The 13,062-nt window shown below is 37.6% G+C and overlaps 1 protein-coding gene across 1 annotated transcript in view; it reads left to right on the top strand.

The window, feature by feature from the left end:
* Mccc2 (methylcrotonyl-CoA carboxylase subunit 2) overlaps nucleotides 1-13,062 on the top strand; it is a 71,777-nt gene that overhangs the window by 45,608 nt on the left and 13,107 nt on the right. The window contains exons 8-12 of the mRNA XM_005328967.4: nucleotides 438-502; nucleotides 3,660-3,759; nucleotides 3,854-3,949; nucleotides 8,244-8,316; nucleotides 11,430-11,506. Of these exons, the coding sequence (XP_005329024.1) occupies nucleotides 438-502; nucleotides 3,660-3,759; nucleotides 3,854-3,949; nucleotides 8,244-8,316; nucleotides 11,430-11,506 (411 nt within the window). The remainder of the gene's footprint in view (nucleotides 1-437; nucleotides 503-3,659; nucleotides 3,760-3,853; nucleotides 3,950-8,243; nucleotides 8,317-11,429; nucleotides 11,507-13,062) is intronic.

Below are 13,062 nucleotides of genomic sequence, written 5' to 3'. Positions count from 1 at the left end.
GCCTGCGTGGGTCAGGGAAGAGGTATGGAGCAAGCAACTGGAGATGGGTCTCACAGGCTAAGGGAATTAACACAGTAGGTGAGAAGAGAAGGGATCCCAGGCAGTGGGAGGAGCGTGCACAGACTCAAAGGCTTTCCAGTGTGTTGAGGCAGAGAGCATCATGGAGGGGAAGGTATGAGCCTTCCATCAGAATCCCCTGGGCCCAAGTCAGACTCCATTGCTTTCACAGGGGCTGTGGGAATGTTCTTGATGAGGTGGGGTTGAGAGTTTTCATCTGGAAATTAGAGGTAACCTCTTGATTTGCTAGTAAATGAAATGAGAACACTTAGTTCATCTCTGTGGAAGAGTGTAAATGTGGTCAGGTTAGGAGATGAATTCATTAGGAAAGCATTTTGAATCTCCAGTGGATCAGTCACTGTTGATTTTTATCCTTGTAGGTTAAAGCGGCTACTGGTGAAGAGGTGTCTGCTGAAGATCTTGGAGGTGCTGATCTTCATTGCAGGTGAAACAGGAATGGTTCTTTCTTTTTAGAATTGATTGTCATTTTGTTTATTTAACAGAGGTTTTACATTATTATTGTTATTATTAGTTAATTTATTATTATTATTATTTATCAGTGTTAAGCTTGCCAGACCAAACTAATTTAATTGTTCCCAGTCAATTGTTCTGGGATCAATTGTTTGGATTATAGTTGCATTTTGGAATGCAATTCTACATGCATTGCATTGGATGCAAGTTGAGCATCAGCTTTTTCATTATAGCTGAGAAGGGTTGTAGAGATAGGTTTCTTGTGTATTTTAACAAACACCCTTAGAGCGCCCTTATTTTACAGGTGGAATTGAGGGGCTTGGTGATACAGGACAGTAAAGTGGGGTGATAAAGATAAGTGTAAGAGGACCATATCAGAGGCTAGGACAGCAGGATCAAGTACTCTTTTAGGATCTGAGAAGTTAGAGATACTTGGAGACATCCACATAGAGATTGTTGGGCAGGCAGTTGGCTGTAAGAGTCTGGAGGCGAGATCAGGACTGGAGATTTTTATTTGGGGATCATCTGCACAGAGGTGGAATTTAAAACCTTTGGATTAGGCGAGCTCACCTCATCATGAATGCAAACAGAGAAGAAGGCCCAGCACCATGTCCTCAATGGCAAGCAGATCTGATCACCAAGTTGACTGGCCTGGCAGGTGTAGTAAGCTTCCCTTTGCTCTGCCATATCATAGACCCAGGAGGCTGTGGGAAGAGGCCAGGTGAGAAGAGGGCAATGGGTGGTAAGATTCCACTTTCCTTTCAGAAACCTGCTGTGCCTTTGAATAGCTGGTTAAAGGACCTTTGTTTTAGTTTTTTGTTCATTCCTTTCACATGAAGCGTTTATTGTGGGTAGATTGATTGTATTGTTATTAGTAATAAAAAAATTCCAGCTCTAGTCCCTACCCTTCATGATTTATAATTTAATTAGGTACATAAGAGAAATGAATTAATTAATTAAAAATTACAAAATAAATATACTAACATGCTTACAGTTTTAGGAATAATGATTAAAGGAATGACTAGGGTAGAGTTGACAGTCTTTGAGAAAAGCTTGGCAGGTGAGGTGAGTGTTGTCAAATGGGAACAGAACTCTTGTTTATTAGGTAAGCGACTGTGTGAGCATAGGTGCAGTGTGACTGTGCCTCTGTCCATTTACCCACCCTTGCAAGGAGATCAGCACAGGATTTCCCTGGCTGTGGTGCCTGTGCCAATCCAAGAGACCGGGATGCAGGTAGAAAAAGGCAAGTTAGAAGCATAGAACAGAATGGACTAATGTTTGTAGGTACTTAATGAAAGGAAGGTGAGGGAGATGGTATTTGAGGACCATTCGTTTTTATAAATTTTAAAAAGCAAAGCTCTAGGCAGTGTATCAAATTAGGGATGTAGATTCTGCCTTTGTCTTGTATTCCTCTGTTACCCTTGTGACTTAGACAAACTACCTAGCCTCCTTGAGCCTCATTTACTTATGTATAAGACGAAGATTTGAATGGTACCTACCTTATAGCAGTTTCTAGTATACACCAAGCACTCTATTACTATAATTATTGTTGTTCATAATAATTCATTTAAAATATTTGGAAATGAATAGATGCTGATCACATTTAAAAAAACACATAAAATTAAGAGTCACAAATTGCTTTGTCTCTTTGTCATTGTAAATACATTTTTTTAGTTGTAGTTGGACACAATACCTTTATTTCACTTATTTATTTTTATGTGGTGCTGAGGATCGAACCCAGAGTCTTGCACATGCGAGTCACTCTACTGCTGAGCCACAACCCCAGCCCATAAATACATATTTATACCATTCTGATTACTTATCCATAAGAGCTAATTTGATTTAAAAAAAAGGGACTTATATAAGTAACTCATCAAAGATTTTCTTTTCCTGCTGTTTTGGTAAATATTAAGCAGTTTTTATTAGAAATCATTGTATTTTGAGTAAGTGGTTCCTTCTGTTTCTGTTTCTTACTGAATTACAGCAGTTAGCAGTCAGCAGTTATAGCTGGTTATGCATGAAGTATTTAAAATGATAGGGTTAAGGGGTTGCTCATCAGTGGAGTACTTGCCTAGCATACATGAGGTCCTGAGGTTGATAGTTAGCATCAAAAAACAAATAAATAAATAAATAAAAGGTCACCTGTAAACTGTATATTAAAGAATCTGAAGGGTCTGCCACTTGAAGAGCATTGGAAGGCTATAAAGAGAGTAAATTTGGTCTCTACTCTTGTTTAGGAGTATCCAATCCAGGGGTAGCGTAATGTAACCCACCATGAGAGCCCAGCTCCGAGAAAGTCTCCCAAAGGTTGGGCGGTGTCCTTAGGCAGGATGTTAAAACAGTGCAGCAGTATAGTCCTTAATCATAAAGTGAACCTAAATTCTATTTCAGGGATATATTTTTTTTTGTCTGACTTTACAGAATTTTAAAAATACTTTATTAGAAAGTCATTGTACATCTGCATCTGAAAAAGCAAGGCATCTAGTTGGGACAGGACTAACTACCAGAGCTAGCCCAGACGTCATTCACTGCACTTGAAATTGAGCAGAAACTTCTATGGCTCTTACCACAGAGCTATTCCATCAATTTTCATTTTATCCATCTTCTGAGGGATGGTGTATTCAAACCTTTTTGTTACCTGTGACAGCTTACTCTCAGGGGTTGCTTGGTAAGAAGGGGCTCAGTCTCCCAGAAATGAAAGACAATAGTTGGTTCCTCATTAGAAGCTGAGCTAGTTACAAACATTTGATGCTGTCACCACCTGCATGTGAAAATGTGTATGTCCCATACAGTTGGTTTAAGGTACACGGAATGAACATTTAACAGAGGCCCTGGCCAGCAAGCAAGTCCCCACGGTCTTGCAAAAAGTCAAAATTGGGAAATGGGAGGCCTGGGTTTCTGACACAGCTTCCCCCGTCCTCAGGCAAGGTATACCTCAGATTTTTTTATCTTTGTAAAACTAGATAATGCTCTTTTTCCAGGGACATATAGAATAGAACAAGATTACATTTATTAAAGTGTTTTGGAAGTAAAAGTGCGATTATTCTTAGATAACAGAAGGCATTTGGGGTGGAAGATATTTAATTCTGTTACTTTGCATTCTGGTTATTTTCATGTGCTTTACTCTATAGAAAATCTGGAGTCACTGACCACTATGCTTTGAATGATCATCATGCCCTTCACTTGACTAGAAAGGTTGTGAGGAGTCTGAATTATCAGAAGAAATTAGATGTGAGTAGGTTGTGTTTTTCTTTCATTTTTCTGAAAAAAATTTTGACTTATGCCACCTGAATCATGTTTTCACAATTTTTCTCGATTTCTCTAGGTTACCATTGAACCTTCTGAAGAGCCTTTATTTCCTGCTGATGAGATGTATGGAATAGTTGGTGCTAACCTCAAGCGGAATTTTGATATCCGAGAGGTATGAGAAAGTGGAACTGTAAGCTGTAAGCCATGCTGGCAGTCTCTGTGTCTTCAGAGCTGAAGTTTTGTTACAGGGTATTCATGCACCAGGACTGATGTGGCTCTTAATGAGGAGTAGTATACAGGAAAGATGTCTTTCCATGTGGTAGGTTTCACTGGTGCATACTCAAAGAGAGAGGGGGGAAAGTCTCTTAATGATTGGGAAGTTTTCCTTGCAGGAAAACAAGGCTTGGTTTGTTCATAGAACTCTGTATTCATGTGGACATTAGGAACTAGATTGGGACAGTGTCACAATTTCCAACTGTTTCTTTTTGGTGTTCTTATTTTAGGATATGGACAAAATGTCAGTAATTTGTTGGAAGGAAAAGGTACCCTTTTAGAGCAATATGACATTAATGAGTAGTAAACTTGGTTACAGTGGAAGATGTTGCTATGGTTGTAGATTGCCAACATAGTGTTCTATAATCTAGATTGACAATTTTAGTGTTTGCATGAGCACATAAGCTTTTATGTTGTTCAATATCTGTAGCTAGCAAAATCATTTTTAAGCTAGGAAATTATCTTACTATCATATTCTATGCTAGGAAATTTAGTATTTTAAGTTACTTTTTTCCCTTGACTATAAAACAACAGTCATGTACTAGTAGAAAAGAAGAAAATAAATTTGCTTATAATTCCACCATCCAGAGAAAACAGCCAATATTTTGATGTTTTGACTTCATGTGTGTATATAGTTGGCTCCCTGTATCCATGGGTTCTGTATTTGTGGTTCTGCATCCTTGGATTCAACCAACTTCAGACTGAAAATATTTTTAAAAATAACATCTGTTTTGTACACATACAGATTTCTTAGCATAATAACTATTTACATAGCATTTGTATTGTATTAAGTTTTATAAGTAATCTAGAGATGATTTAAAGTATATGGGAGGGTATGTGTAGGTTATATGCAAATACTGTGACATTTTACATACAAACTTGAGCATCTGTGGATTTTGGTAAGAGGGCCTAGAACTAGTCCCTCATGGATTACGAGGGATGGCTGTATACATTTTTATATGGTTGAAATTTATTTGTGTATGTGTTTAATTTTTAAAATTCTGCTTTTCCAGTTTAGATTGTAAACACTTCCTCTTGACCTTAAAAGTTCTTCATCAAGCATTTTCTGTGGTTAGATCCTAATCCCTATAATAGTACTTGGCAGGCTGGGGATGTGGCTCAAGTGGTAGCGCGCTCGCCTGGCATGTGTGCGGCCCGGGTTCGATCCTCAGCACCACATACAAAACAAAGATGTTGTGTCCGCCGAAAACTAAAAAATAAATATTAAAAAAAATTCTCTCTCTCTCTCTGAAATAAATAAACAAATAAATAAATGTTACCTGCCCCATTAAAAAAAAAAATTGTACTTGGCAACATGGTAGGCACTCAGCCAATGTTTTTTGAATGAGTTGATGAGTGTAATATTCCTTTGTATAGACACGTTCGACTATTTTATTTGAGCAAAGCCTTACTATTACTAAAGGGCCTTACATTTTGGAATTTTATAGAGCTTCAACTGGCACTTCTCTTTAGCAAGGTAGCTTTGTTAACTGTAAGTTTTAGAATTAGGTCTTTAGTTTGACTTTTAATTATGCCTAGGCACAGAGAACATGGTACTTGGAATCTAATGTGCTTGAGAACCCAGTTGTTCCAGACAACCAAGTTTCTAGATGACTGAGAAGTTATCCTTTTTTAGCACAACCTTTTCTTCCTTTATTCAGAATGTGTTCTGTGCACATGTTGTTTCAGACACCAGGATTCAGAAGTGAACAAAAGAAGAGTCATGCTTTTGGGAGGCTTCATTTTAATGGAAATCTTATAAAAAAGATTAACTCTTGCCTTCTTAAATGACCTGGGTTTCTAGATTTTGCTGCTACATGCTCGTCATAATTTATCACATTTTTCTGTATTAGCAAGCCTTGTACAGAGATTTTGGCAGTGTATGGAGCCATGGATGGCACTGGAATCTAAGTCTAAAGACCTGACTTCTAGCTCATGTTCCCCTAGTTAGAAGTAGTGGGATTTAACCTGAGTATCAGTTTCTGCTTCTAGAAATGTGATAGTACCATGTTGTCTATTCCTAAAGTTTCAATTTTTATGAAGATAATATATTTTATATGAGAGGATATTGTTAATTGTAAAGTAAATATGAGTTAGTGTTATACTAAGTGACCCTAAATTGCTGTGCCCTTTGAGCAGCTTCATCTTCGTGTGGGCAGTTGTTATGTGTTAATGGCTTGTTAAAAGTTTCAGTTTTGGAGGTCATAGAACCTAAAACGGATAACTGTTATATTCCCATATTTAGGAAAAGAACTAAAAAACAGTTCAAATAAGCTCTTACCTTATGCAGAAAAGGAAGCATTCCCTCATTTTTCAACCCTTGTATCTTATTAGAAAAAGCTTTGATTGATGTGGTAAGCCAGAAAAGGGAAGTATGAACTATATAGAAAATAAATGTATCATCTAAATCAGTTTCTGAAGAATTTTGGGTATGCTTCATGTTTAGGACTCGTGTGTGTGTGTGTGTGTGTGTGTGTGTGTGTGTGTGTGTGTGTTTGCTGCTGGGGATTGAATTTGGGGCCTTGCAAGTGCTAAGCATGTGCTCTACTGAAATAGTCCTGATGAGCTTCAAGGATCAACTCCTCAGTAATTTCTGCTCCCTTTAGATTTAGATTGACATTATATGTGAATCTCTTTCAAGTGTGTCAGAATTAGTGAGCGAGAGAATACTACTAATAATTAATAATAGCTCTTTTTTGTTGGGGGGAGTACTAAAAATTGAACCCAGGAGCATTTTACCACTAAGCTACATCCCCAGCCCCTCCTGTTTTTTGTTTTTTGTTTTCCTTAAGACAGGGTCTCACTGAGTTTCTCAGGCTGGCTTTGAACTTGTAATCTCCTGCCTCAGCCTCCCGAGTTGCTGGAATTACAGGTGTGCACCATTGTGCCCAGCTAATAACTACCTTTTTTAAAAAAATATGTTCTTTTTAGATATACATGACAGTACAGTGTATTTTGACATATTATACATACATGGAGTATGTATAATACTCCTTTCATTCCTAATACCTACCTTTTCTTTTAAAGAGAGAGAAGAGAGAGAGAATTTTTTTAATATTTATTTTTCAGTTTTTTGGTGGACACAACATCTTTAGTTTTTATTTTTATGTGGTGCTGAGGATCGAACCCAGCACCCCACGCATGCCAGACGAGCACGTTACCGCTTGAGCCACATCCCCAGCCCCCTACCTTTTTAAAAAAAATTATATATTTTTTAGTTCCATTGTGGATGGAAACAGATTCAATGAGTTCAAAGCCTTATATAGAGACACATTAGTTACAGGTATGCAAGTGAAGGAATGAAAATGTGAACATTTTCTACTGGTTTGAAATGAGTGATTCCTTTCTCAACTAATTAACTAATAAACTAATTAGAATAAGTTATACTCCATGTATATATAATATGTCAAAACACACTGTATTGTCACGTATATCTAAAAAGTCTAATTAGGGTCCTATTGCTGTTGTTTTTATTTATTTATGTTTATGTAGTGTTGAGCATTGAACCAGTGCCTCACCTGTGCTAGGCGAGCATTCTACCACTGAACCACAACCCTAGCCCCCTAATACTTACCTTTCAATGAAAGCCAGTCAGTATGCTTCAGTTAGTACTTTTTCAGTGTTATTATGATTTTTTTTTTTTAACAGATGAGGAAGCAGGCTTAGAGTATTTTAAGATTTGTTGCTCAGTGGTAGAGCTGGAAGTCAGACTGGTTCTTCATTTTAATATTATTTTCTTAGGTTCTTTATTACTAGTCCATTCTGGTTTTGTTCCATCTTCCCCAGAAGTGAAAACTGAGGCTCTGATGGGTTAAGTGACTCACTCTGGAACACCTAAGTCAGGTGATACAATCTGAGCCAACGTCTTCTGACTGCAGGATCTGGCCATGCCCTGCTCTCTGGTCAGTTCCCAGAACTCAGGAGTTTGACATTTGACAGCCTCTCTAAGCCCAGCCCCCAGTCCCCAGAATCTTTGCAGCTTTTCTTGTGCACAACATGGTGCCTTTTTATAGTGAGATGTAAAATTAGAGCCCAGAGTGACTTTAGGGCATTCACTGTGCACGTTAAGTGAAATTCTAGTGAAATTTTGTGAAAGTGGCAATGTCACTGAATTGTTTTCTTTATAAATAACTTTAATGCAAATATTATTTTGTGTTATAATTTCTCAGGAACACTGTCATTTTCCCTCTTAGGTCATTGCTAGGATCGTGGATGGAAGCAGATTCAATGAGTTCAAAGCCTTCTATGGAGACACATTAGTTACAGGTATGCAAGTGAAGGAATGAAAATGTGAACATTTTCTACTGGTTTGAAATGAGTGATTCCTTTCTCAAGGCTTTGATACACTTGGCAAGAGCTTTGTTATTTAGAGCACTACAAATGTATGAGTCAGTTTTCAAAAGGAGCTATTTTATAAAGGTGATTTGTAGTTAAATGGCTTCATGAATCCTGAGAGTTTAAAATGATGGCTGGATGCTGTGATATGAGCCCCTATTTGTGACTTTGTGGCATTATATTACAATATTCTTAGAGTAAAGTCAGCAGAAAATATTTGTAATGATTTTTGTTTCTCTGGATGACTAGTTATTTTGAAAATTTCAGCATTGTCTCTTTTGTTCTTTAGTCTCCAATTCAACTGGGAAGTTTTATGTGATGTTTTAGCTTTCCAGAGGAATGTAGAGTGAGTTAAGTCTTCTCACAGCCTCTGTGGGGTCTTAAGCTGATGTATGCAGGACAGTATGCTACATCTAGAAAAACAAATAAGATTAGTATACATGTTAATTCTTTTGTCTACGGTATTAAGTTTATAGGCCTTTGAAGAAAAAATATTTCAAACAGCTGCTAGACTCAATATTATCTTGGCCAAATGGCAGAACACATTTTATGAATTTTACTTGGTGTTAAAAAGCTTGAAAATATAGTAGTTATCCTGACAATAACATATCAGAGGAGGGGGACATAAAAACTAGCTGCAAAAGTCCAAATTGCAAATGTGCATTGAGGCTTAAGGAGAAATCTCAGCACTTTCTCCTGGCTTGATTTGTGAGCAGAAGGAGGATTCACAATGGGAGTGGAATTTATGTTTTTGTATTTAGGTGTTTAAGTGATTAAGAGCTTTTTGTTTGATATACAGGCAGGATTTGTCACCAAATAGTCCAGGATGTAACCCTCACTGTATTGTGGTTTCAAACAAGTCAAAGCTTGTCTGCCTTCTCTAAAGATGGATGGGCTGTCCCTGTCATCTACTTTTATATATTTGCCCAGTACTTGTGGTGCCCTTGTCCCCTAGGTCTATATCCAGTTTCCTCCATATTTTCTTGACTACACTGGGCTGTAAGTAAGGCTGGGGGAAGAGAAGGGGAGAGGAAAGACTAGAGGAAGAGGGTGGGAGGCGTAGAGGGTGAGAGGGGAGATCAGAATTCTCCAGAGGCTCACGTGTGTCTGGGAGTTCTTCAGGGTTTCCTCCTGCTTCAGCACTTATCCTTAGGCCCCAGGAGATTTCTTGGACATTTTGCTTTTCTCTTCAGAATTCCATTTTGGATCAGGCAGTTAGTGAAGACCTTCCTTCCGTGACGTCCCTAGGATAGTGGGGCCATGGGCCCCATTCAGCAAGTCTGATTGTGTCTGGAGATCCCTAGGCAGGGCCAAGGGTGGATTGAATGTCTATGTAGTCAACAGGGTAGTTTATGTGCAGAGTGGCATCTTGCAAGTGGATCATGTTAGAGTCTCATCTCTTTGTGAGTGGACACTCTTAGGAGTGGCTAGCTTAGCTCTCCCTGAATAGTTTCTGTAAGTGGCAGGGCCATTTAGGATATGCAGCTTAGGCTTTTGGCTGGGATTTTAGGACTGTAAGACAAAAAGAAATCAATGGCCATCAAATCAGTGTTCCACTTTATCACATTAAATAAACATAATCATTTAGAAAGATAATAAATCAATATAAGGAAGAGTAAAGAACAAAAATCTGTCTCTAAAAGTTCAGCATTTTGGTTTATCAATATGTCAATGTGCTCTTATCTGTTAATTTTTCTTCTCTGATGTTTTGAGCACCTGCTTTGTATCAGGCTCCACAGCCTGTGCAGCTAGAGGTTGAAGAGGTAGAGTCCAGGTGTGTAGGCTTTTGTAGTAAGCTGTCTTTAACCCACTTTGGTCCACAGAGTGTGGATTCTTGGGTTCCAAGTATTTGACACCCATTCACATGGGTGGATTCACCTCGTGGGAATATAGCACATACTCACTTGTAAGATGCTCTTCCTACAGGTACATACCTACAGCTATTCTACCCTGTTAAATACTTAACACATTTAGCCCATCCTTGGCTTTTTGGAAATCTCTCTAGAGAAGGTCTCTCTAGTCAAGTTCTTCTGGTTTGCAAATAATTAGCCTCCTCTTAAATAACCTTAAACACCTGCTTAACAAAATAACAATTGCGCTCTCTCTCCTTTCCTCCTTCCCTCTCCCCCTCCCTCTCTCTCTCCCTGCTTCCCCTCCCCTTGTTTCTTCTTTTTTTTTTTTAAAGAGAGAGTGAGAGAGGAGAGAGAGAGAGAGAGAGAATTTTTTTTTTTTAATATTTATTTCTTAGTTCTCGTCGAACACAACATCTTTGTTGGTATGTGGTGCTGAGGATCGAACCCAGGCCGCACGCATGCCAGACGAGCGCACTACCGCCTGAGCCACATTCCCAGCCCTCCCCTTGTTTCTTGTGTGTGTGTTTGTATAGGGTGGGTGTTTGAAGTGGTAGTGGAAGTGGTGATAGAGAGATACCATTTGTGAAAAGAAGAAAAAAGATGCAAACTGAAAACAAAAGTGAAGTGATTCTTTCTTTGAAGCCTAACTGGCTTTCTTGCTTTATCTTTGATCAATCACCTCCAGGCTTAACTGTTCTTGTTTTATTTATTTGTTTATTTATTTAATTCTAAGTTGTTTCCCTGAGTTTATCCTTTTTATTTTAAGGGTCTGTTGTTACCACAGGCATTTTTGGTCAAGGTGGGCAACAGGTCTGAACAATAACCTTTAAATAGCTCTGTGCCTTTGGCTTGTTGTGTTTCGGAATATCCCTAGTGACTGGTACACACCAGGAACTCAGGTATGTGTTAAATGAATTAGTGGATGACACACTGAACCAATCATTTAATCCAAGTAACCCAGTACAAATAGACAACTTTACATGTAACATGACCCTTTTCAGAAGCAAAGAACAAAACCAGCCTCTGGTACCATAAGAATAAAATATTGTGACATGAGCTATTTTATGCCATAGATAAAAATCTCTTGACATTTTAAACTTTGATCTGAAATTAAAGAATGTGTAAGTGTGCTTCTGGTGTGAATTAAAAGCCTTCTGAAAAGTGTAAATTCTTTCTGAATTTTCTTTTGAGGATTTGCTCGAATATTTGGATACCCCATAGGTATCATTGGAAACAATGGAGTTCTGTTTTCTGAATCTGCAAAAAAGGCAAGTACTGCTAAAAAGACTTCAAGAGTTTCTGTTTTAATCTAGCACAATTAATTTTGAAGGTCAAATAATGAATGAAAATTTAGTGCATAAAAGCTTTATAATGTTTAACCAGACATCTTAGCAGACAAAATGCTGTGACATGTTTATACCTGTGCATGTATGTTTGTGTTTGAAAATTATGTTGGTTAAATTAACATGATATGATGGAAAAACTGCAGCTCTGTCAAAATGTCAAATATGCTGTTTTAGGAAAATTCTTAGGAGATACTTCAATTACAATTGCTGTCACAAGTATGTGTTCAGAGAAGATTGGGGAGACTTGTTCTGAAAGGGGCTCTTCCTCTGGGGCTGATGTGTGGGAGGGATTTGGCCACCCTATGTGTGTGCTTCTGAGCTGTGAGCTATTTATTCCTTTCTATCCTGTCATCTGCTTTTACTTTGTGGAAATGGGAAATAGTAGGTTTTTGTTACTGGTGTTCTGGCTTTAAAGAATGAGCTCTTGAATATCTTTTGGCTTACTGGGTGATTCCATGCATCATTGTCTCAGATTACCTCACCTTAAGTAAATGTAATTCATGTACTTCTTTGATAAAGTGTTGTCTTAAGAAAAAAGTTTAGTTTTAGTCAAGTATTCCTTATTATTATAGGAAACAGCCAGTTAAACTCTTTCACACCCTAAATGAGGAAGCATTTGTCTTTGGTGAAATGTTTCATCAATAAAACCAGTTTCTATATTCTGCTTTCCATTATTATTCCCTCAGCTCAATTATTTAAAAAAAAAACAAAGTAACAATAAAACAAATATAAATCATCCACAATCCCATTATATAAAGAACTTTTAATAAAATTTATTATGGTTCTATAGTTTTTTCTTTTAAAAAAGAGCCTAAAATTGATCCATATATAGATGGAAGAATTGCTTATTTTCATTAAATAGTATAGATGTTTTCAAAAATATTAAATGCTACTGAAATATAATGACTTATAACTTATCTCAGTAGAGGAAATGTCAGACTGAGGCCAGACAAACCACTTGGTTTATCTGTCAGCTTGGCACAGATAAACCCAGGAGGAGTTATGTTTGGCTCCAGTCTGACATTTCATTTGTTGAAATAAGCCCCAAAGGTCTGTGTGATTTCCTCATTCTTGTAAACATAGTCATATTGAGGTTGAGCAATTACTTTGCAATTTTGTACCAGCCAAGGCATTTCCCATGGAGATAAAAGATGTGCAGACAGTAAAACATAAAGGAAATGGTTTATACAAGTTTCTTGCTCACACAATCTTTCGAAGATAGGGATAGAATAGTCACATTTTTAGATCAGTAAATAATTTCTAACCTGAAGGCTAGAAGATCTCTAGCACTCAGCCTAATCTAAAATCCCATTTCTTTGTTGGGGCATGTGAGTAAGAAAGATATATTTTATAATATATTTTAAAATTTTTTAGTTGTAGATGGACATAATACCTTTATTTATTTGTTTATTTTTATGTGGTGCTGGGGATCAAACCCAGTGCCTCACAAATGCTAGGCAAGTGCTCTACCACTGAGC

Source organism: Ictidomys tridecemlineatus, chromosome 1 (assembly GCF_052094955.1).
Source record: "Ictidomys tridecemlineatus isolate mIctTri1 chromosome 1, mIctTri1.hap1, whole genome shotgun sequence".
Lineage (NCBI taxonomy): Eukaryota > Metazoa > Chordata > Mammalia > Rodentia > Sciuridae > Ictidomys > Ictidomys tridecemlineatus.
This window is presented reverse-complemented; position numbering and strand designations above follow the sequence as displayed.